At 41.8% G+C, this 23,323-nt stretch overlaps 1 protein-coding gene across 5 annotated transcripts; it reads left to right on the top strand.

The window, feature by feature from the left end:
• Positions 1 to 926: 926 nt before the first annotated feature.
• LOC111854172 (inactive tyrosine-protein kinase PRAG1) lies at positions 927 to 21,885 on the top strand. Of its 5 annotated transcripts, XM_072714588.1 has the most exons (7): positions 927 to 1,135; positions 1,348 to 1,390; positions 5,501 to 5,878; positions 6,895 to 8,447; positions 13,700 to 13,860; positions 17,452 to 18,170; positions 19,218 to 21,885. In XM_072714588.1, the coding sequence occupies exons 3-7, from the start codon at positions 5,630 to 5,632 to the stop codon at positions 20,253 to 20,255; spliced, it is 3,720 nt and encodes a 1,239-aa protein (XP_072570689.1). In that variant the 5' UTR covers positions 927 to 1,135; positions 1,348 to 1,390; positions 5,501 to 5,629; the 3' UTR covers positions 20,256 to 21,885. The 5 variants fall into 5 exon arrangements, with proteins under 5 accessions (XP_072570689.1, XP_072570688.1, XP_072570687.1 ...); XM_072714587.1 differs by lacking the exon at positions 1,348 to 1,390 and having other exon boundaries at positions 5,504 to 5,878; XM_072714586.1 differs by lacking the exon at positions 1,348 to 1,390 and having other exon boundaries at positions 928 to 1,135.
• The last annotated feature ends 1,438 nt before the right edge of the window (positions 21,886 to 23,323 follow it).

The following is a 23,323-nucleotide window of genomic DNA, read 5'->3' as shown; positions in this document are numbered from 1 at the left end:
GGTGAAAATCTGGCAGGATAGTCTGTCTTAGCCAGCGCAGTGCCGGCAAGGACGGCCTCTTTCAGCACAGTGCTGCATCCATTGCTGTCCATAGAGAAGGAGGAGATGCCCATCAGTTTCGTCAAGCTGATTCTATCAGGTAAATTCTTCGGAATATCCTGATATAAAAAGAAAATATGACCATATCTGGGAGTAGTTTAAAACCCCATATAAAGAGTAATCCTAATGCACAACGTTGGTAATATTGAACCATCACCAGGAACATTTTCAATAATATTAAGCAATAGTTGCATAATAATTAAGGATATTAACTTATAAAGTTAAACCTTTTGGTTCATTTCCAAGGGAAAAAACCCAGTAATGTAATTGAAGAGGTCATTTGAACAGATATTCTCCCCTAAATTCCGGTGAAAACAGTGTTAGTAAATTACTTGGCTAAGCTCAAAGTGTTTTGTAGCAAGCAAGTCACAAGAAAATCACCTTTCATTACGTGGTACTTCTTCAGGGTAATTTTCAGCCGGAATCAAGTGGTTATAGTAGCCTAAGCAGGTGTGTATTATTTTTCTGACCGCGCCTTTCTTCAAGCAAAGTAATTCTGAAATGTGAATCGTATATAGTTTAATGCGTATGACTATTTCATATTATCCAGTCATTTTACTAATCAAAGTTACGTAACTTTCTTTTTTCAATTCTCTTGTTCTTTGGCATCACATGACACCCATGACTGTCAAACTGTCGCTATTAAAAGCTCTAAAGCGTAAAACGGGATGCATAACTATAACATGGGTGAGGAAATAATGTTTTGGATGGTTGCTTGCTCGTCGCCCACGACATATCCAGGACACCCATATTTGAACCGAGCCGGGCTGGGTATCCCGTTTCACACGCCGGCTCCACCCCTATGTCGCCCTGCCTCTAGTCCCGACCACGTTTCCTGCATCTTCCGCAGAACGTCTCGCCGAGCCCCCACGGGTGGACGCGTGTGCTTCCTATCACTAGTACTTGTTTTCTCTGTAATTTTAGTATATTAACAGTGTTGGATTTTAATAACCGTATGCCAGTTTTGGAATCGCCTGTTTCTCGCAGACCTCACTAATAAGGACGCTTTGATATTGCAAAAACTCGCGACGTGCAGGTAGGTTTTAAGCAATCGGGTTCTTTTCAAACTGTCGTACAGTACATACCTTTGCTATGCTATAAATGAAGACCATATTCATTTTCCATCACTGACTCGTTTTTAGCTGGCATGCAACATAAATGAGCCTGGGTATTTCAGCTACAGTATTCATAGCTTGTTCGTATAGGTTTTGCATTTCTATAAACGTTGCGGCTCATGTGTATTTACAGAGTATGGTGGGCTGTTTTTATGAGATTGAAGATAATGTCACAGGTGAGGCTTGCAGACGGTAATCGGCCAAATCGTTGCATTGCTTATGTTAAAACCGCACTGCCGCTGCTGTGAAAAGCAGATTTACACGCATTTACTGTGGAAACACGTGTTACGGGCTGTGATCCAGCATAAAGCGCCTTTGAATGTTTCCGAAACATCCTGAAAGTGACCCGTCTTAGTTTAATATGAAAAAACAGACAAACCACTGGGCTGCATTAGAAATCAACATTGTGTCATGTGATCTCTGAAAATTACCGAAGGATATTTTTAAAACGTTAATCATGCTTCCAGACGTTAATCGTACTTCTCCAAAATATATCGGACAGTTTCCAGTAGTTGACTCGTCCAGCATCGTTTTCGGGACTTATATTTTTTCTAAACTGTGTTTCTATCTTCATTTTCCGTATTGACGCATTAATGAAAAATGGATTTCCAGCAGACTTAACCAAAGTAAATGTAACTAAAACACTCCTCGGTCGCCGGGAACCTACGATTTTACTCAAAGGCTTCATGCTGGTGTGCTGATGGTATATTCGCCCTTCATCTCGTATAAACCGGCATTTTAACAACGCCAGATACCTTCACGTACACGTTAGCCGCACCTTTTAAGCTGCTTCATTTTTAGGTCTTAGACGATCATTAATGTGTATGATGCCGTTTTTAAGAGCTTGTTCATTTTCCAAACCTCACTGATACATTACGCGAAAGAGAACCATGTTTGCCCGTAAAAGTAAGTATTGAGACTGTCATAAGTTATGTTCATATATGTTAAATAAATGTTATATGTTTTCTCTAGAACACACATGACTGAGTACTTACATGCTGGCAATTGCAAGTAACATGAAGTTACAGGTTACAGTATCCAAATGTGACATGCGGGTCGTTTATCAATTTTCAACACAGTGAATTTTTGGTTCTTTTATCTTCATAGTAAACATTTGATTAATAATTTTATTGACATTTATTATTGTCATTGTTTCCTCTGCATGAAGAGAAAAAATGCATCTGATGGTAACTATTTTGCATTTATAGAGACTGGAGCTTATTTTGGTGCTGTGGGTTTTCGTAGACCCAGAGGTGCATTCTGACGCGTACTTTTTGCGGCGTTTTAATAATAAATATAGCTGGTCTCGGAGATTAATTCCTGTCCAGTCGATACGTGCTGGAATGGTCTGTCTGTCAGTCACGGCTTGTGTATCTGCTGTTATGGCGCAGCCTGTATTGCAGTCAGCCCACCTGATGTGGCTTCTGCGTGTCCTCCGGTCGCAGTTTCCCCCTTCAAGGCAAAGGGAAGAGGAACAGGAAGGTAGTAAAGCTGAGCTCATACTTGCCATTTAAGAGAGGAATGACAAAACACCCGTTTTGGGCTTATCGCAGAAATCCACCGTGTCGCTGAAATGAACGCTGTTTTCGAGATCATGGTGATGAATGTTTCTTTTTCTTTACTGTTTTCACTTGTCATCTGATAAGTAAAAGGAACCATCTGATTCTTTTATTTTTTCTGCTGGGAGTGTTGCAGGTGTTGCATTTTTTTTGTTATTCAGCAGCTGTATAAAACATACAGTGTTTAGAAAATGTTAGAGAAAAATGTGAATTCTCAGAAATCTGGTGTCCCCTTACTTTAGGTGAAACCTATTAATGAAAGCAGAATGTTATTACTTATTATACAACATTAAACTTAATTCGCTTTTAATACGACTGGAGGCTGCAAGCACATTTGCACATGAATGAGCCGCTGGTGACTGAATGGATGTTTTGAATAGAGACTACAGTGTTTGCATCATGGCCTTTCAAAGCCCAGTCCTTTGTCTTACACAACTCTGGTTCTCAGTCCAAAATACTTTTTAAAACAGTATGACTGAAATTTCATGTTATGAGAACCCAGAAAATCAGCCAAATTGCAGGAGCTGTTGAGATTCACTTTCAGTTCAATGTTTTGAATCTTTCATGTTCCGACTAGCTACCAAACCATCTTGTAACTGTGAGGCAGTACTGTTAGCAATCTCTGTTAAAAAGGTCATTATGTTTTGGGCAGATGAACTGTACAGAAACTCTGAGTCTCTGCTTTAGGAATCGTGGGTGTACAGCTGACTGCTTTCCGAAGAACTGATCGATGATAAGGCTGAAACCAAAACGTAATACTCGTCACCTTTTACTACGTCACCATTTAATTGCAGTGTCATCTGGTTTCTTATGTCTGATTTCACAGCTGTGGTTATTTGCTATTCAGGAGAATGTTATTTATGATGGCTGTGCTGATTTTGGATGCGGCTCCTTGATAACACGTCTCGTTTTATGAAATTTCCTCGAGTAACATTGAGATATTTATTCAAAAGAAGATGAAATTACCTGTGATAAACTCTAGTTAAACAGAAGTTTATTTACCACCAGGGTGTGTCAAATAAGTTGATGGTGTTGCCACCAGTTGTGTCAACAGACACAAAGCAGTGTCACCAAATGCAGAGTGAATCACGGATGCACAATATTGAATTTTTGCCGATATTTGATAAGCTGATATTTGGCCACTCTTGCCGATGTTGGTACCGATGTATATAAACCTTTGGGTGATCGTCCCTATATTCCGTAGCTTTGTCACATGGCTGAAGCAGAGGCTGCTGGCAGGTTTTCGCTGAAGTTTTCTGTTTCCTACATTTAGAAAGTCTTTGTGCTGTTCAGGATGGCGACTCTTCCATCGTTACTAAATTGCTGGCTCTTTACCAGCTTTGCAAATAGCAATTTTGGGTAACATTTTATTTGACCGGCGTCGGGGCACAAATAATATAGTATTATGCTATCACTTGTGTATTAATTAACCACAAACTAATCTTAGTTAAATAATGATCTAATGTAAATTCATCATTAATGAATCGCGATGCATGTTTTATCTCGTGCAGTTACCATATTTGTTACTACACTTGTTAATTGTGTAAACCTTTGTGAACTACTGAAGGAACAAGTCACAAATAACACAAGTGAAATACTGGTCTCATGTGTGTTCATCATTAATGAAGCATGATGTATCTTTTATCACAAGTACCGACTGTATTTGTTCATGATTTGTACTTCAGCAGCAACTGAGTTATTACTAAATGCTTGTGCCCCGTCAAGTAAAGTGTTACCCAGTTTTGGTATCTGTTTCAGAAGATACTTCAAAATACTTCCATACAGCCGACATGTTGAAGCTTGTTGCTGGGGTTCATAATTCAGCATCGTCGCTTGTGTATAGTTAACACGTCACCTTGACGGCCTGACTCAGTGGGAACAAAAAAAATCATATCTGCAGTGCATTCCTAGATGTCATTATTGCACGTGCACATGATGTATCCCACAGCCCTAATTTTGGTGCTAGATTAATTGCCACTTATTTAGAGAGCATGGCTGCAAAGGAAATTTCAATATACTGTAGTTTGCACCTGTACATGGATAGAATTTTAGGTCATTCTACCTTATGATAAACATTTTCAAACTCCCCTTAGCAACTGCTCTGTTGCCACATACTGGGTGGGGCGGGTGGTGGGGGCAGGGAATTGCATACAGTATTATCAAAACAGTAATTGCGTTTGTATGTGTATTTGATGCTGTAGCCCAATTTTAGTTTAGGGTGTTTATGGTGACTGGAGTGTTATAGTGTGATATTGTCATTAAATTTTTATTGAATGTGGATCATTTTTTTTGCTTTTGCGGATTTCTGTGTTCCCCTTGCTTAAATTGGCCATTTCACAGTCCCGCAAACTGGCCAATTCCCACATACTTGACTGAGGGTCAAGTATATATTGTCCACAGATTTGTGTGCACAGATGGTAACGAGTGGGTGTTTTTGATAATCATGGAACTGGACAGATCTGCTGCCTGTATCGAATGAGGTGATGTAATGGGTTTGAAATGATGTTTTATTTAAGTCAGAATGTATCTTAGCCGTTTTATTCTGTTTTGTAACAGATACTGGTTAATCATTGACACAAATGGCATTTATTTATTAGGCAGCTCCGGATATCCTACATGGTTGCTGACTGTGTAGAGCAGCATTTCTGCTGTAGCACTGATTTACTTGCAGTGCATTTTACATTCTGAGGGCAGTTTTATTCTGATCTGACTCCTTGTTCTTCTCAGCAGGTCATTGCCATTGAAAATCACCTGATTTGGGGGAAAAAAGAAGCTTTTAATTTCCATGCCATGTCAAGCTTAACCCTGCCCCGTGGACCTCGGCTGGTTTGGCAGTGAGACGGACGCGTTTGAAAGATGTCGGCGTGTGGCGACTTTGCTGAACACGTGTGGAAACCAGGCTCCTGTAAAAATTGCTTTCACCCCCGCAATGCCCACGGCTCCGGTGACAACACGGCTAACGTCAGAACCAGTACGGCGAGCGCTGAGGACGACGGTCTGACCTTCTCCTCCTACTACTGCAAGCCCACCATTGCCGTCCGGCCAACCATGATGAACCCAGAGAATTCTGACATATGGATGGATGTCAATATGAACACTGAGCCGGTGAGTTTATCACCTTTGAATTTTGTTGGAATATAGCTACCGAAAGTTATTTCACTTGATTTCAGTCTTGATAGCTACATTTCTTGTTATTTTTATTTATATATATATATATATTTGTAGTTTTTTTTTACTAGTTTATCAAGATATTTTTTTACTGGAGCAAATCAGTTAAAGTAAACTACTCTAGGAAAATACAAGGTGGTTCTTCCTTGGACCGGAAACCTCTTTACAAATGTATTAAGTATCGCTTCACATTAACTGCACCTTCTTAATACATTCATTGTGCATTCAAAGAACATTAACTGCACCTTCATAAAGCATTCATAGAACATTCATAAGCAGCATGTATGTATACCTTAACGTCCTAACACCATAGCAGCTTTAATATACATTAATAACAAACATTATATGATAACAAACATTGTAATCATATAATATTGTAATATTGTTTGTTATTGATGTATATTAAAGCTGTTAATGTGTTTTAGGATGTTTAAATTCAAATGTATTTGTATAGCGTATTTTCACAATATTACATTGTTCCTGCCCAATGGTATATCAAAACAGTAGTATGTGGCGTGCTCCGCTAACTGAATTTGAGAAACATAAAGATACGGTGGATTTTGTACAGATTACTAACTTGGACATCACAATATGCATCTCATTATTATTTTAGGCGTACCACTATGCTTGCAAAAGGATGGAAAATTTCCGGAAACTTTACCAAAACTTTTGATTCCATGGGAAGTTAAGCTGAGGAATTTTGGAAATGTTCCAAGTTGGAAACTTTCCATGGGAATTAATGGGAATATAAAATCTTAATATTAAATCACGATGTTTTATTGTGCAGCTCTAATGCAAAGCATCACTCCTAAGTATACAGCTACTCCTATATTCTCTTATATATGAAACGTCCTTAAGAAAGAGTGGTATATTTTATGACCAACATGAATTATAATTGTTTTATGGTTGTTTTGACTACTCCCAAACATAGTCCTGTTTTCTTTTTATATCAGGATATTCCGAAGAATTTACCTGACAGAATCAGCTTGACGAAACTGATGGGCATCTCCTCCTTCTCTATGGACAGCAATGGATGCAGCACTGTGCTGAAAGAGGCCGTCCTTGCCGGCACTGCCCTGGCTAACACAGACTATCCTGCCAGATTTTCACCAGGAGCTCTGTCTCCAACTGACGTCCAGAAGGAGTCGGTCAGCAACATTTTTGGGGGTCGTGAGTTGAATAGTTTCAGAGAAAACGGCACCGGAGATGGCTACCCCCAACGGATCACCGGGAAAAGCAAGATCACTTGTCTGAGAAACGGCTCACGCCAACCAAGAGATTCTGCCCAGAGGCTACATGTGAGAACAAACAGCGATGCCTATAATGATAATATTTCTGAAGGCCAATCAACACAGGAGCAGAACGGACCTCTGGAACCGACTAACAGTGTTATTTCTCATGCCCCAAAAAAGACTCTACATGAGTCATCATGCACTTCCTCGTTTTCCAGCTTCATTCCGGACTCTGCCTTGCCGATCAGTCGTCCTTGTGGCCGATCTTCTTCCTTCCTGTCTGAGCCAACCAGCCTATCAGATTCCAGCTCTTACCGAAGCAGCACAGACTCACTCACGTGTTCACAGGGACTGGATGTTTTTCGACAGTCTGTATCAGAGAGCCGCCAAAATTTGGCGTCTCCAGACAGTTCGTGGTCGGACAAAGGAAGCGGGTCGGCGAGCGCCGAGCCGATTTATGCAGAGAGTACGAAAAGGAAGAGGGCGCCACTGGGTAACAGGCAGACCCAGCAGAGCCCAGTGGAGGTGACTGGAGAAGCCCAGAGGGCTAAGATCACAGTCATGGCCCACACGGAGGAGAGCAATTGCACATTCTACCTAAGTAGCCCCGATTCAGCTGTGAGCACTGAGTGGCCGCACTTCAGCCCAAACTCCATCAAGGACCCCAGCGGTCTGTCCTTTAAGTGGCCTTCAAGCTGTGGCAGCACACAGCTGGCTGTGCCTTCTATCCAAGCCAAGCCTCAAGCTAGTCCTCCCATTCCTCCCAAGAGGATTTCAAACTCCCCAAAACTGGGGACTTCCAGTCTGGGTTCCCTTCATCCCTCAGAAGTGCAGTCCTGTGTTAACGCGAACGCAACGTCTTCTACAGCTACTCTGGAAAAGCTCCAGGAAAATGCTGCGAGTTCTTCGCCCACTTTGGTCTGCTCGGAGCGGAGACACAAGCTGTACAACACACACTGGAACTGGAAGACTCGTATCGAGGAGGAGGAGGAAGGAGGCGAGGGCACCGTGCCTCAGAGCATCATCAATGAGGCTGCTGTGTCGCAGACAGGGGCCTGGAGCCCCGTGGTACCCGGCGGGGAGATCTTGCTGCCAGGCACAGCCGACAATGGTGCCAGTCAGCAGCACCAGGGCAGCGCCGTGGAGAACGACAGCCAGAGGCGGAAAATGCTGTCACAGGTCGCGTCAGCCGCTTCAGATCTATCAGCGGGGCTCAGTGAGAACCATGATCCCTCTCCCTCTCCACCTCCACCTCCACCTAAGAAACACCACAGGTAGGTGCTTCCTCTAGTTTATACTTATTAATGGAGAGCTACCATCAGAATTACTGCCATGGAAAGTCACGCTCAGTGCTGATTATTCGGACTAATGGTGTAAAATGTCTTTTTGGATGTGGTGTTATACAGTAAACGAGGATGCATTCTAAATTGTGTTTTTCCTTACTGTCAGAGTGAATATATCACCTTAACATATAAAATATACAAATCGTTAAGAGATGCCTGTAAATGAGTCTTCAGTTAGTTTCCGTATGCTGGGTTTTATTCTCTTAAATACCTGTCTGAAGGCAGTAGCTCAGTCTGGGGTTAAATGCCATTGTGCGTGTGTGTGGTGGACCTCCTGTGTAAGATCCCGTTTCATGCTAAGGTCTGTCCTACACCATCCCCTGTTAGGATTCTTCTCTAAAACTGTTCTGGAATGTGCCTTTTCTGTTAGACAGGGTCATCAGTAGGAATGTGACTGAATGGATGCAAAGTGTTTCATGGCTATTATTTAACACAAAGGGCAACTCAAATCTGGTTTGTCAGCATTATTTTAAATTTTGACTGAAGAGCAATGAGATGACTTGTATTTGTCCCTCTAAATAAATAGCCAATTGACAGTTTTCAAAAAGAAAGTCCTTTTTGTAGATTTCTGAGTAAAGATGTCTGGTGAAATTAAATATAGTAATGCAAACTTTCACATTCACAGTTATGAGCTCAGCTCAATTGCTTAATCAATAAATGTTCTTTTTTAAGAGGCTTATGCCAGTAGCTGTAGTGATTTCCCCCATATGTACATTAGCTATTAAAGTTGAGAACAAAGACTGTTACCAACCTGCTTTATTCTGTATTTTGGATCCTATTTAGTATAATTGTTGCATCAGTTTCATTTAAATGATTTGAGGTCAGTTATATGAATTGTGGTGAATTTCGACACCCCAGTTCTGCTTTATTCGCGCAAAAAGCCATGGTTAATGTCCCCACGAAGTGTCAGTCTGGCGTCTCACAGCAGTCCGGGCTTAGCTAGGCCCTTACTTTTGTTAGATCTGTAATTTTAGCAAGGCAACACAACTTCCTCTTATATCTGTCCCGGCATAGTGCAGCGGTAAAAATACACTGTTTGGGCGTATGTCTGAACATGTCTGAGGCCAGAGCTAACCGTTTTGCCGCTTGTCACTGATCTTTGCTGCTGATGCTTGCAGTATTATCATTGGTTCACAGGATGAAACTCAGAATTACTCCTTATTTTTATGGGCTATGCAAAATGTACTTTTGTTGCCGTCATTTAAAATCCATCTCATGTGGCGGAACGTGGCCAATTGGAGCCACATAATGTATTCATTATTCCATCAGTTCAATTCAGTTTTATTTGTATAGCGCATTTTCACAACATTACATTGTCTCAAAGTGTTTTACATTAACAAAGCTCCCAGTGAGCAACCCAGGGGTGACGGTGGCACGGAAAAACTCCCCAGAGGGAAGAAACCTTGGGAGGAAGTCAAATGAGCAAACTGGCAAAGTCCCAGTTCACACTGTCCCAATTTTAACATTTGACTGGGGGGGGGGGGACAGGCAGGTGATGGCAGGCGGGTGCTGGTGCTGCTTCTGATGGCAGGACGGACAGTGTTATAGGGGTGCGGAAAATAATGCAAGCCTGCCATTAATCATTTAGGGCACAGATGTTTCGAAATCTGTCTGTTTCTAAAGCATGATCATCGCCATCTATAATACATCCCATCTCAGTTTTATTTAGTTATCCTTTATTTTACCAGGAAAGTTCCATTGAGATACAATATCTCTTCTTCCAGGAAGTCCTGGCCAAGATGGCAGCAAATAAGAAAAAAGACAAACATTTCATATACATACATGCAGAGATGATTAATAGGAACACAAATTAAAACACATACAAATACTCAAACTCTCCAAAAATACATAGAATAAAATTAATTTATATGAAACAATGACACTGTTGTTTAAGCTCAGAGTTTACAGTACATTTGTAAAGCTTCACATGGTATTTATGGACATGCCTGTAAGCTGGAGCCTAAGCAGCACGTTTCTGAGAGGAGCGTTGGAGGCTGTGCATGGCAGCTCAGTGGAGCAGATTGTTGCCCCCAGCAACTGGCCCTCTCCTCTCAGTCAGGATAGAACATCGTCCAGAACCTCCGTTCTCCACGGCTCGGATTATTCCTGCTGGATGACCGAGAATAGATAGCATCTTGTCGACGAGTAAAAATAAAAACCAACGTGAACTGCGGTTCTCCAGGGCCACGAGCTGGGTTACTTTATCCTGAGTCAGCTTTTACTTGTTAACACATGAGCCTTCGTCACTGTGACCAAACAGGACAGTTGTCCAGAAGTCTTGCTGGGCTTGCTGCTGGATTGTGAAGGGACGTTCAGTGCATACAATGTATGAGTCCTTTTTATTGCATTCTTAAAGGGACCTTCATGAAGGGATGTTTCGAACAGAGGTAGGTTGTTGGAACATGTAGCTATTTTTGGTTTTAATGTTTAGTGTGAATCTTATTTTATGTTCCCTTGGTGTATTCACGTTCTGTTTGTCTGCACCAGAAATCAATTATTATTAAAATATATATATATATATATATTCCATTAACTTTTAACATGGGATGTTAACTCAACATTTTCCTCTAAGTTTGTCTGTTTTATTAATATTATTTCTAAGTGTGCTGCCTCTTTGTTGATGTTTGTGAAAAGGAGAAAAATACATGTAGTGCAGCTATGGACTTAAAAATAGGCATCACCAAAGGACTGGCTTGTAAATGCAAGGCGAGTGCTGAGCATTTGTGGCTTTGCAGCACCGCGCTCCCTCATTAGCACTAGAACCCAGGTAAGCAATGCAACTTCTGGCCTTTTTAAACGGCCTGTTCTGCATTATTTATTGACATCTGTGTTTGATATCAGATCCGCTTGCATTAAATTGATTATGTGAGGATTCTCTGCTGCAGATGAAGCAGTTTTATAAAAAGAGCTTAAAAGACACTGTGGGTATTGAGAAAATTAGCATACAGTTTTAGTTTCATGCATAGCAGAGGTGGATAGTTCAGGTCCAGAAAGTAATAATCCAGACCAAGATTTTGTTTCAGACAACCAGGTGAGTGGTTGGTTGAAACAAAATCTTGGTCTGGATTTTGACTTTCTGGACCTGAACTATCCACCTCTGATACATAGCATACATAGCCGGAGCAGGTGGAATTTAAAACTCCCAAGGGTTGTGTCTTTGTGGGAGTATCTGTACAGACCGGAATCTTGCATCCTGCAGATGTGTAAACACTGACCTGTATCACCTGTGTTGAGTCTCTCCTTTTATAATTTTTGTAGCTGTCTTGAAATTAGCTTACTGTGCTTTTATAAAGACAGTCAGCCATCAGTTATGCAAATTGTTGTTTTTGTTGAAACCTGCAATTTGTCAGATATACAAAGTACATAAATATAACAATTATATCGTGCCACCCATGGTCTGTAGCCCTACGGGTGATGTTAACCCTCTGATTTACTAAAAACATTAGTTGGCTAAAGACCTTTTGTAACTTTTTTTAAACATTATTTAGACTTGTCTCTGTCCTGTTTGATTAGAAGTAGTAAATGCTGACCAGTGCATTATATGGTTTGAGGGTGTGTAACACACATTGCAGTGCGTTGAAGTGTTAGTCCCAGTGCATTATATGGCTTGACGATGTGCAACACACATAACAGTGTGTTGAAGTGTTAGTCCCAGTGGCTGCAAAACTGTCAGGCTTGGGATTTTTGGGATTTACTGTGGCCATAAGTTATAAAAGGCCCGTGCCTTTGGTCTGCGCTGATCATGTGACTATGGATTATATGGGTCTTTAGATTTGCATTCTGCCGCATTGGGTTGTATTTGAGGAGAGGGATAGTGTTACCGCTTTGAGGGGGTGTGGAGAAGGATTTTGAAACATGAATTCGTGAAGCTGAAATCTCCGCCGTGAACCTTTGTTAAAGCCATTTGCTTTCATCACATAGCTTTTGTTGTTCTGACATGCCAAGTTTTCTTTAACAGGAATAAATTAGTAATGTTACTTGACCGAGTGAAAGGAAAGTGGACAGAGGAGATAGTAGAATCCCGAATGTCTTTTCCACTTGGACCTTGTGTTTTGGAAAGGGTAGAGAAGACTCAGTCATTGATGAATATTTTTCTTCTGGTGACAGATAACTGTATTTGGGCAAATTAACTTTATCTTTAAATCCTATGAAGGCCTAGTTTGCGCTGGAAGGTTTATTAAAATGGTAACTATAATTGCATATAATATACAGTAAACTCTAAAATGAATACATTTAAAATGTAAATAAGATTAAATATAAATAATTCTATTACAGATACTATGCAGTTCCTTCTAACATGACTTTTGTTGTCTATGACAAAGTTGACACCCCATGATCTCAGTTTTATTTAAGGGAAGCTGCTGTTCAGCATTGAACAAAGATAAGTACTATGTGCTGTTCGGCACTTGCCAGTATGCCTTTCTTTGAGATTCTGTTCATATATCTTTCTGAGAAAAAGAAAAAAAAAGCCATTCCAATCCTATGAGTCCATGTTGAGACAGGAACAGGAAGCTCCGAATAAATGGCTGACTTTTTAATGGTATGTAATGCCTACTTTGCAGGGATACCTGGGGTTGTGTTGACCCAAGCTTCAAACCTGACGAGATACAGACATGGTGTTTTTCCTCGCTCCAGTTGCTCCAGTTGTCGGTATTAAGTGTTTCTAGCATGTAGCTTTACCTTGACGGCTTTTCCGGATAAGGGCCCCGGCAGCGGCACGCCAGGAAGGTCAGACCAAGCTCTTCTTGCGTGGCCTATGGCTCCAACGCATCCTGGGTGATTCCCCAGATATTTCCAGCAAGCCAGTTCTTAGAATATACTTTAAAACAGGAGTCATATATGCTCTTTGTCTTACAAATCCGGTGTTTAAACATTGAAATATTCACAGGAAAAAGCTAGTTATACTTTTAAATTAGCTAACATTTAAATAGAAGTGGCTTTTTGTATTTTGTTACATGGTGATGATGGTATTTAATCACTAGGCAAGGGTATTAGTACAAAGTCAATAAATCATTCTATATAGGGAAGTCCTGTGCTTGTCACTTTTATTTTTTAACGTATTACTAGTAAATACAGTCAACACCCCAATCCAAGTGTCTGATTACAAAAGGAGGGGGAAAAATCCTGGACAACTACTTCTTTTGATTGGTTCAAAAGTGTTGTGTCTCCTCCCTCCTTTACAGGTCATCCAGTAAGATGAGTCAGAGCAGCTTTGACTCGGAGAGAGCCAGTCGTCAGGGGTCCATGGAGAGCCTGACCCAGTCTCTGAGGGCACTGAGCGGCAGCTTGGCCTCGGCGTCCTCTGACAGCCTGCACTGTGACTCCAAGGTTTTTCCTGATGGGGGTGAGTGTGGCCACCGTCCTCCTCACATGCATGTGACAGCGTGAGCAGCATTTACTCAATACCACCTGGGTGCAGTTTAATGAAATGCAGTGACAGCATTCGGCATGGACAGGTGGAAATAAAAAAATAAAAAAAACACTTAATCTTAATTTCTGTAGCCTGCAGATCATATCTTGTGAAACCTGTGTATGCACCTGTTCCTGAAAGACACATTAGCTTTGACTGTTGTTTACATATAGCCCTGGGGTACAATACAGGCTTTGCATATAATGACTTATGTAATATATTGTTTATTTTACAGGTTTATTTTGCAGGTTTAATATTTATAGCTAATTTGAAAGCAGATATTATTTGGTTTTGGTATAAGTACTTAAAGGTTTACAACATTCTTATTATCCTATAAAAACTGTAATTCATCAAAGAGTCACAGAATTATAAACGAAGAAAATACAAGCTATTTATGCCTGTTTGGCTGCAGGCTGACTCTCTTTAATAGATATAATGGATTTCTTGACGTAAGGATTTGTGTAACTTGCTTGAAGATACAGACCCACTAGTTACTGTAGATATTAGGCACCAGTTGGTATCTTTGCCACCCAATCAGAGGTGAAATGTGCGTCTGTAAATCAGTGAGCAATAAAACCCTAACCAAAGTGAAAAGTTAATACCTAGCTACCTAAAAGTAATAAACTTTGGCGGTACATAGTAACGACAACAGAATGTAACAATAGCAAATGCTCAAATAGCTACAGAATGTAACAATAGCAAATTCAGATTCAGAATCCGAAAACCAGTTTCTGCTTAAACACACTTTATTCAGCCAATTACCAGGTTTAGTAGGTGTATTTGAGTGGGGGACTCTGCAAACTGTTTTGGATTCTGGACCTCCAGGACTACAATCAGGAACCCTGCTCTGACAATACAAAGTTGTGGTAGTTACCATTCAGGTTTTTTTAAAGAAACAAAAAATCAGTAAAAATGATTTAAAAATGTAAATCACCTTATTCCTATGTGAGTAACATGCACATTACTCAAACTGGCATTCCATCCATACTGTCCCCTGGCCTTGTACCCTACAATGCCTGCGATAGGCTCCAGGTTTCCGCGTGACCCTGACCAGGATAAACATTTAGAGGATGGGTGGATGGAAGGATGGAGAGATGGATGGATGGATGGAAAGAAAAGAAACACAAAAATTTGAAAATATGCCGGTATCAAGGGAAATTCTGATTCTTTTCCTGTCACTGGTTTTTTTGTATAATAGAGATTCAACCATGGACTGGAAATAGGAAATGAATACCAGTTAGGATGAGAATTCACACCTGTTTGAACATGTGCTGGCTTTGCTGACACTGGCTGCTGAAGAAGACCCCAGCCTTGAAAAGCCCTTTGATGTGGGCCACAGGTTTCTGCTTTAGCTCGAGGTTTAATTAAACCTGAAGGAGAAGCTACAAAAAGTCAAGCTCTTCAAACACATTAAAGAAAAGGGGAAGCTGCAAGTCCGGGCGTTCAGCACATCTCAGCTTTATCGTTATCTTGGAAACACACAGCTAAAAATCGTGTCGTGTCTTCTGATTTGTCAGTAGCACTGTCGTTTTCTTTAAGAAAAAAAAAATGATGAACCAGAGAAAACTTGAATAGATGTGCTGTTGCCACAACATTTACTGCCGTGTTGGTTTCATCATTTCAGTCACTACAAACACACTGAAAATGCCATCTTCCAAACTGAAGTTGGGATTCTTAGTTGGTGTAATTGAAGATAATGTCAAGAAATACATCTACATTTTTAGCAGACGTGTTCACCCAAAGTGACATTCAATTCAGGGTCAGCCAGTCCCTGGAGCAATTGGGGTTAAGGGTCTCGCTCAAGGGAATAGCTGTGAAATCATACTGGCAACCATGGGATTTGAACCAGCAACCTCCTGATTATAACTGCAGGTTCCTAACCTGCAGAGTCACACATTGTCCCTAATACCTCATAGCTGGTGTACTGACTCTGCAGATCATTTACACAGAGCTCGAAAGTAGCATATGTTGAGCAACATAAATTTTTTATTAGGGAGGCTTTGCCCAGAACAAAATGTGTTGGAGGGAATTATTTTCAGGAAGGGAATGAAAAACAATGCGATATACTGACGTGGTCATTGGCTGATAGCTTTCAGGAAACCTTCTAGTCAAGGCTGTCTGCCACAAGCATGCGGCGTCCTCGTTTGACGAGACCTCGGCCGCAGCGGATGTAGGGTGGCGGAGCACAGTGGGAGTATTGTCAGAGGTTAGAGAAAAGCAGTAATTGGCTTTAGCTGTGGGTAACAGTCAATGGAGACCAGCCAGCAAGTGAAAAAGTCTGGAATGCTTAGTTGTCATTGTTTAGCGTTTGTGACAGCAGAGTGAAGCAGGGAGGCCCCTCATCAAACAAGCAAGTCCTCTTCCTGCTGCACTTTACCTACTTTTCCTACTGATTTTCCAGCATAAGCCTGGAAATCCCATGCAGGTATTTTCCAGGGAATATCGTCTATACAAAATATCAGTGTCACATATAGAATTGCCAGTTTAAAATATCTTCCTAACAGTACTGATTTGATTTGAGTTGTCATGTCAGATCACCTAAAACCTTTTGAATTACATTAGAAGCATTCTCTTACGAACTTTCAGACATATGAACGAAGAGGACTGTAAGTCCAAATTGTGTTCATTGGGCTCCCGTTTCCTGTCCGCGACACAATTCCGCCTAGCACATCTGGCTGCTACTCCCGCAGCAGCGCAACGTGTGTACTCTTAGCATCCAAGTTCTCAGTACTTGTGTATACCCTTAAAATGATGTTGAATAACAACTTACGAACATTACAAGTTACGAACGGTCGTTCGGAACGTATGTCATTCGTAAGTAGAGGAGGTTCTGTATATTAACTTAAATGTTTGCATATGTTGGCATCCAGGGTTCACTGATCTAATTTACTTTGCCAATGCCGTTTTAAGTTGATATTTCATTCCTTTACCTGATCGTTCAAAAACTCCATGAATTCATTTGAGAGTTTATAGCGACCTTTTGTTTTGCAAATATTTATGAGAGGGGACACAACAAATCAGTGGTGCAGATGCAAGCACATGGTCCACTGACACTGGTGAATATCTGCCTCTGAGATGAATTCTTACGCAATTAAAAGTTGAGCTTGTGTTATAGATGCCTCCAGGTAGTGAAGTTCATCTTCACTGTATTCGGTGTTAAAGACATTTCCATATGAAACGGGAAATACATAATTAGCTACTTTGCACGCTTTCACTGTACACGTAGATATATGAATAATTCAGAATAATTCCTGCCTTCGAGCGTGTGCTCTGGCTTATTGAATAGCTCCGATTCATAGGGACCCAAACTAGATAAGTCACAATAATTGGATGGAATGAATGCAGTTTTCCATACAAATACAAATGTTTACTTTCTTTTCTGATGTTTTCCCACATCATTTTAGCCATTTTTTTTGGATGATCTTTGTTAACTCAATTTCTTGAAAATTTCGAAAATAGTATTGATTTCTCTTTTTTACAGTCAAATCCCAGCTGTATAAAAATACACTGTGTATGTTTCTTTAGGCTACCAGGACTCTCCAAACAGTCCCCTGACCTCCTCCCCAGTGTCCCTACATCCGGACCCTTTCCCTGGCCTGGTTCTGGATCAGATTCAGCCACCGCCACTTCCTGAGAAGAAGCTGCTGAGTCGCGCCGCATCAGCACCTGGCGGTCCGAGCGGCAAGCCCGTTCCCCGGGGACGCCCACGCTTCCCATTTGGAGGTTCCGAGACCAACGTTGCCCATCCCGAACGAGCCCAGTCTAGTCAACCCTCGAGTCCAATTGATCCACGGCACCAGTATTCCTCCAGCGAGTCCCTGGAGTGCTACCCGTCGGCGCTCAATCGCTCCCAGACCTTGGATGAGCCACCCACTAGAGGACGGAGCCGGTTTGGGGGTTATCTACGTGGGGGTGTGACCTCGTCATCGTCCCCTCAGCTGAGCCTCCCCCACCACTCCCACTCTGCTGGCTCCAGTTTGCACCTGCAGACTCTACTCAGCAACATTGACAGCCGCGAGGGCATCTACTCAAAGTTGGGCGGTCTCTATGCGGAGTCGCTCCGCCGTCTGGCTCTCAAGTGTGAAGAGCACTTCACCCGAAGCCAGAGAAACCCGCTGCACTTCGACGAAAGCAACTGGTCCCTGTTTAAACTCACCTGTAACAAACCCTGCTGTGATGCAGGTGATGCTGTGTACTACTCAGCCTCCTGTGCATCTGACCCCAAGACCTCCTACGCCGTTAAGGTACAGTTACCATTTTGTTTGAGTCTACAGTTACCCATTGTATTGTTTCAGTTTATTGATACTTGGTGAATAGGCAAGTGAGTGGAAAGGTAGTCACGTTAGTCCAAGTTATATTACATGAATACTGTTTTGAGAAAAAGATCTTAAGATAGGGGTGGAACCTTCTGATAGGATAATGTGGAACTACCCATCAATCATAGTAAAATTTCACGTTTCTATAGACCTCTCCCAAATAATTTGAAGGAAACTGTGAAGTCTATTTAACCCGTAACAATAGGTTAAAGTAAGTACATTCTTCTCATTTTAGGAAAACTGACACAGTTCACTTTTCCCGGGGGCTTGTCCTGTGTAGTTTGTTCTAGAAGGGTGTGTATTCATGGAGAGTGACCTTTGTCCTGAAATCATTAGCACGACATACACCCTAGCAAGGCGCACCACGGAATGCCACCGAAATGGGCCGTCTCCTTCCTGACGCCATCTTACGCATTAAAGAGGTTTTCTATAGAACTTTGTCACTGCATTTGCAGTGTGAGTTATATATTAATCACCAGCCGTAAGTCTGCCATGTTGTGACACTGTAGACAAACAGACGTGTTTCTCTCTTTATGTCCTAATGCTGTGTATCGATTTTGGTTCATAGAAAAAATAGAAAAACAGTGTCTTCTGTTTTGTCAGCATTACACTTGATATCCTGGAGCGTAATGTCATGACTCTGTAATGCCATCTTAACTGTTCTCTTTAACAGGACTTCATTAAGTAGCATGTGTAGTGTCAGCAAAAACATAAAGTCCTCTGGATTTATGCTCTTCAAACGAAATCATCAAAATTTTATTTTTTGATTTCAAAAAGATCTTTATCCAAGTGAGGTTTCCAGAAACAAACAGCACATCGGTTGAGGAAAATGTTTCTGTCATAAAAAGTTACACTAATATGAGTCTGTTGTCTTGGTCAAAACAGCTCCGCTCTGGAGACATTTCAGGAGCTCAGTACTCTCTGAGATCCCAAACTGGGCTCAGTGTGTCTATAACTCCTTTACTCTCCTCCTAGATCTGTAAGAGTCAGACTCCAGACAGCAAACAGGGCGACATCTATGGCTTGTCGGTGCAGAAGAGCATGCCGCCGCATTTCAACCTGCAGCAGGACTGCGGGCACTTCATTGCATGCGTGCCGCAGAGCATGCTGCTGCAGGATGCGGAGCCCAGGTCCCCGGGACCGGGCGGCCAGGAGCGTGTGGTGGTGATCACGCGGGAGGTGCCCCGGCAGACCGCTGCCGATTTCGTCCGCGGGTGGGCCGACTTCCACCGGGTGCAGCCGGAGACCTACGAGCGGCGCGTCTGCTTCCTGCTGCTGCAGCTGTGCAACGGCCTGGAGCACCTGAAGGAGCACGGCGTGAGCCACCGCGACCTGTGCCTGGAGAACCTGCTCCTGGTGCCTGGCCGGTCGCTGGAACCCGGCGCCGAGCAGACCCACCTGCCCCGCCTGCTCATCAGCAGCTTCGCCAAGTCCAAGCAGCGCAACGCCGCCGACGCCACCGCCGCCGACCCGCGCCTCAGGAAGGACCACGCCCGCCTGGCCCCCGAGATCGTGTCGGCCTCCCAGTACCGCAAGTTCGACGAGTTCCAGACGGGCATCCTGATCTATGAGCTGCTGCACCAGCCCAACCCCTTCGAGATGAACCCCGAGCTGAAGCATCAGGACTATCGCTGCGAGGAGTTACCTCCCATCCCGCCCGTGTCCATCTACTCGCCGGGCCTGCAGAGACTGGCGCACCTGCTCCTGCAGCCCGATCCTATCAAACGGATCCCCATCCAGGAGGCGAAGCGAGTGCTGCAGTGTCTGCTCTGGGGGCCACGCCGGGACCTCATGGAGCAGCAGTGGGACCGGCCCGGGGGCTTGGCCCGCCACGACGGGCTGCTCAACTGGCTGGATGTGAAGCGCGCCCTGCTGATGATGAAGTTCGCCGAGCGCTCGCTGGAGCCCGAACGGACCGCCGAGCTGGAGGACTGGCTGTGTTGCCAGTACTTCTCCAGCGCCCACCCACTGTCCCTCTGCCACACCGCAGGGCAGCTGTACTCCCGCAAGTAACAGGCGGCTCGCTTCTGCCGCGTCCCACTCCCAGCGCGTCCGTCCCGCTGCCGAGCTACGCGTGATCATGGCTACCGATATTTAGCCTCTCTGGTATTCCTAGATGAACGGAAGCCGGCCATCACTGGCTGGCTCTTAAACGAAGAAACGGGGAGTGCGTGAACAAAGATTAAAGAGGTTCATGGCACTGCCAAGAATGGAGCAGTACAATTATCTATTGTTCTCCGAGATCAGACTTCTTGCTTAACATGGACCTCAGTATTAAAGGCAGAAATGTACACTGTTGATATCCTAGCGTGCGATGTTACCTGATATGCCTGAACGGAAGAGCAAAGCTGGGGTTTGGAAATCATTAACCATCCTGCCATACAAGTATTTTTTATTACTTTGTATTTAATCTTATGAGGAAATATTAAATCAATTGCCCAAACAAGTGCTTTGTAAAATAATGACGTCCGGCCTTGTTTTGGGGACAAGAAAACATTTGGTACTGTAAATTATGTGTAGCTGACAAAAAAATTAAACATCTAGGTTTATGATTCATAGATCAAACAGAAATATATTGTACTAATACCCAAATATTCTTGAGTATGACCCATATTTGTACATATACTTATGTCGTAGGTTTCCATCTGTACACATCTTTAGCAGTTCACATATATAAACTAGTCAGAACCAAAAATTACAATGAGCATGTCTTTTCCTCCACTGTCCACTTGTCTAATTTGGTTACTTATAGACCATTATTGAAAAACATAATGACATTGCACTAACCAGTATTTATCATATTTGCCATACAGTTATGTGAATGAAAGAAAAAAATTAATGTGAAAATACGGTAACTTCTTAACACATTTCCAGGGAAATTTAAAGAATATATTACAGTTATTTTGTATTTTGAAAGCATGTGTCCTCTGTGAAATGCTTGGTGTGCATAAGCGTTAAGATGTTACAGCCAGTTTAAACAAATCAGTCATCCACTGAACCAACCAAAGCACTTTGGTCTGTGAATTAGCCCATGTGACGTCCATCGCTAGAGAATGAGGACAGAGCTTCGCTAAAACTAGAGAGCTTAGTGCCACTCTGCTTGGGCCACTTGCATCTTGCTTTTCGTTATTGACTTTATAAAGCTACAGTGCCTTCAGTTACTCCTGCATTTTTAAGCAGCTAATGAATTCTATAAATACACAATTTTCATTTGAATCCTTATTGATATTTGTATGTGAAACTGGGTTTTCAAGCAAGCCCTTGTAGAATAATTAAATACTGAGCCAAGCAGGTCTAAATTGCAATGGATCTGATCCATAAGAGAATATATTTATAGTTTTGACTAGTTTTATTAATTAGTTATATTTTTCCTGGAATTCGTTTGAAAATTTTGACAAATGCCAATCAGGAATGTTTGTTCTGTCCTTGCTTTATATATTTTGCTTGTGAACAGCTGTGTTGTCCAGGTTTGTTTCTAATAAACAATCACTGGCAATGCTCTAGAGCTGGATGACATTTTTAATATATTCCTTTTTTGTTATTGACGCTATTTTTGTCACTATATCTGTGATGACGGCTTGTATTTCTTTTTGTTGACTTATTTAATAACATCTAATAAAATTGTATATATGTTTTCACATCATGAATTTTTAGCATTTTCAATCTGAGTGGTGTCTTGGTTTCGTAATCAAGTTTTTGTTTTTATATCTTATATAAAGATGGTTGTCAAAGTGTCCCTTAGTGAGATATTTAATATGAATTATTACAGTAAAAACATCCATCTATGCACACAACTAGATCATGTTCTTTTCACCTGGTTGCACATCATATAATTTTATATTGAAGATATGTACTTTTTAGGTATTTAGTCAAATAGAAATTCAGTAATACTGCCACAATGATTTTTCAACTGTTTACTGGAGTTGTATTCAGTAATATACCTGACAATAATAATCCTGTTATTTTGCTTGGCTAGTACATAACCATTGTTTTTCTGTGATGAAGAAGCGCCAGAAAGAAAAACTGTTCAAACATATTTTCCTACAACATCTGTCTTTAGTGACTTTTACAAGCAAATTTAAATATATCATGGATTTATTTTAAATATTGATGGACTGATGTTATAAATTTAAATTTAAACATGCACATATATTTAGACTTCAAAACGCTACATATGAATTGTTCTAGACAAAAGGGACATCATTGTTTGACAGGTACCTGGTCGTCCAGTGTATCCTACTTAGGGAGCGGCCAATGTTAAACAAAATGTCACCAATCATTACAAAAATACCTGATATGGGCATAGTGCTATCTGATTATCAGAGTATCAGGTTTACTCTACTCTAAGCATTTTAGTCTTGAAAGCCTACACTTTGCAGATGGCTTTTAAAAAGTTTCACTGCGAGGGAGAAGACAGGAAGTGAACAAGCCTGCGCTGGCCTTTTTTTCACTTCACCGAGCCTCGTATGGCAACATGAGCGAGAATACAGATGTTTACCACATAAAAATAAATAGACTGACCTGTGGAGCTGTGCTATGACTGAAACCAATCGCATTTCATTTGAACAAGTCAGCCCCTCAGTAACAAACCTTTTAGGAATAAAAAGAATGCCACACCATTAACCTTTCATGCTTTGGGGCAAAAGCTGACTTTAGGTTAAGTAATATTATAAATAATGTTAGAATTATTGTATTTCACCTGCAAAGAATGAGCTTTTATTGGTAGTTTCAAAGGTAGGTGTACAGCCTGAAATCCAATATATCAATTACTTGGATTTTTGCGGACACTGAATGGTCACAATAAGCCTAGAGCCTAACCCAGGAAGGATAGGACTCAAGGTGCCAGGTCTGTACAATAAGAGCAATCTAAAGACACCAGTCAACTAACCCACATTTATGAAAGCAAATCCATACAAAGGTAAGGAGAACATCCAAGCTCCACAAACACAGAGCAAACACAGAAGTAGACCCACAACCCTGAAGGTGTGACCGCTAAGTAAGCATAACACCCACAAAAGAGGACTTTCTGTTCATAATCTAACAGCTTATTCAGTACATGGACACAATGGAGCCAATCCCAG

The sequence above is a fragment of the Paramormyrops kingsleyae genome, chromosome 7 (assembly GCF_048594095.1).
Source record: "Paramormyrops kingsleyae isolate MSU_618 chromosome 7, PKINGS_0.4, whole genome shotgun sequence".
NCBI classification, from domain to species: domain Eukaryota; kingdom Metazoa; phylum Chordata; class Actinopteri; order Osteoglossiformes; family Mormyridae; genus Paramormyrops; species Paramormyrops kingsleyae.
This window is presented reverse-complemented; position numbering and strand designations above follow the sequence as displayed.

What these genes read in the sequence shown, in the direction of transcription:
- LOC111854172 (XM_072714587.1), top strand. Translation starts at nt 5,630, where the DNA reads ATGTCGGCGTGTGGCGACTTTGCTGAACACGTGTGGAAACCAGGCTCC. An exon ending in TCAATATGAACACTGAGCCG is followed by an intron (nt 5,879 to 6,894) that starts GTGAGTTTATCA and finishes TTTTTATATCAG; the next exon opens with GATATTCCGAAGAATTTACC. An exon ending in CCACCTAAGAAACACCACAG is followed by an intron (nt 8,448 to 13,699) that starts GTAGGTGCTTCC and finishes CCTCCTTTACAG; the next exon opens with GTCATCCAGTAAGATGAGTC.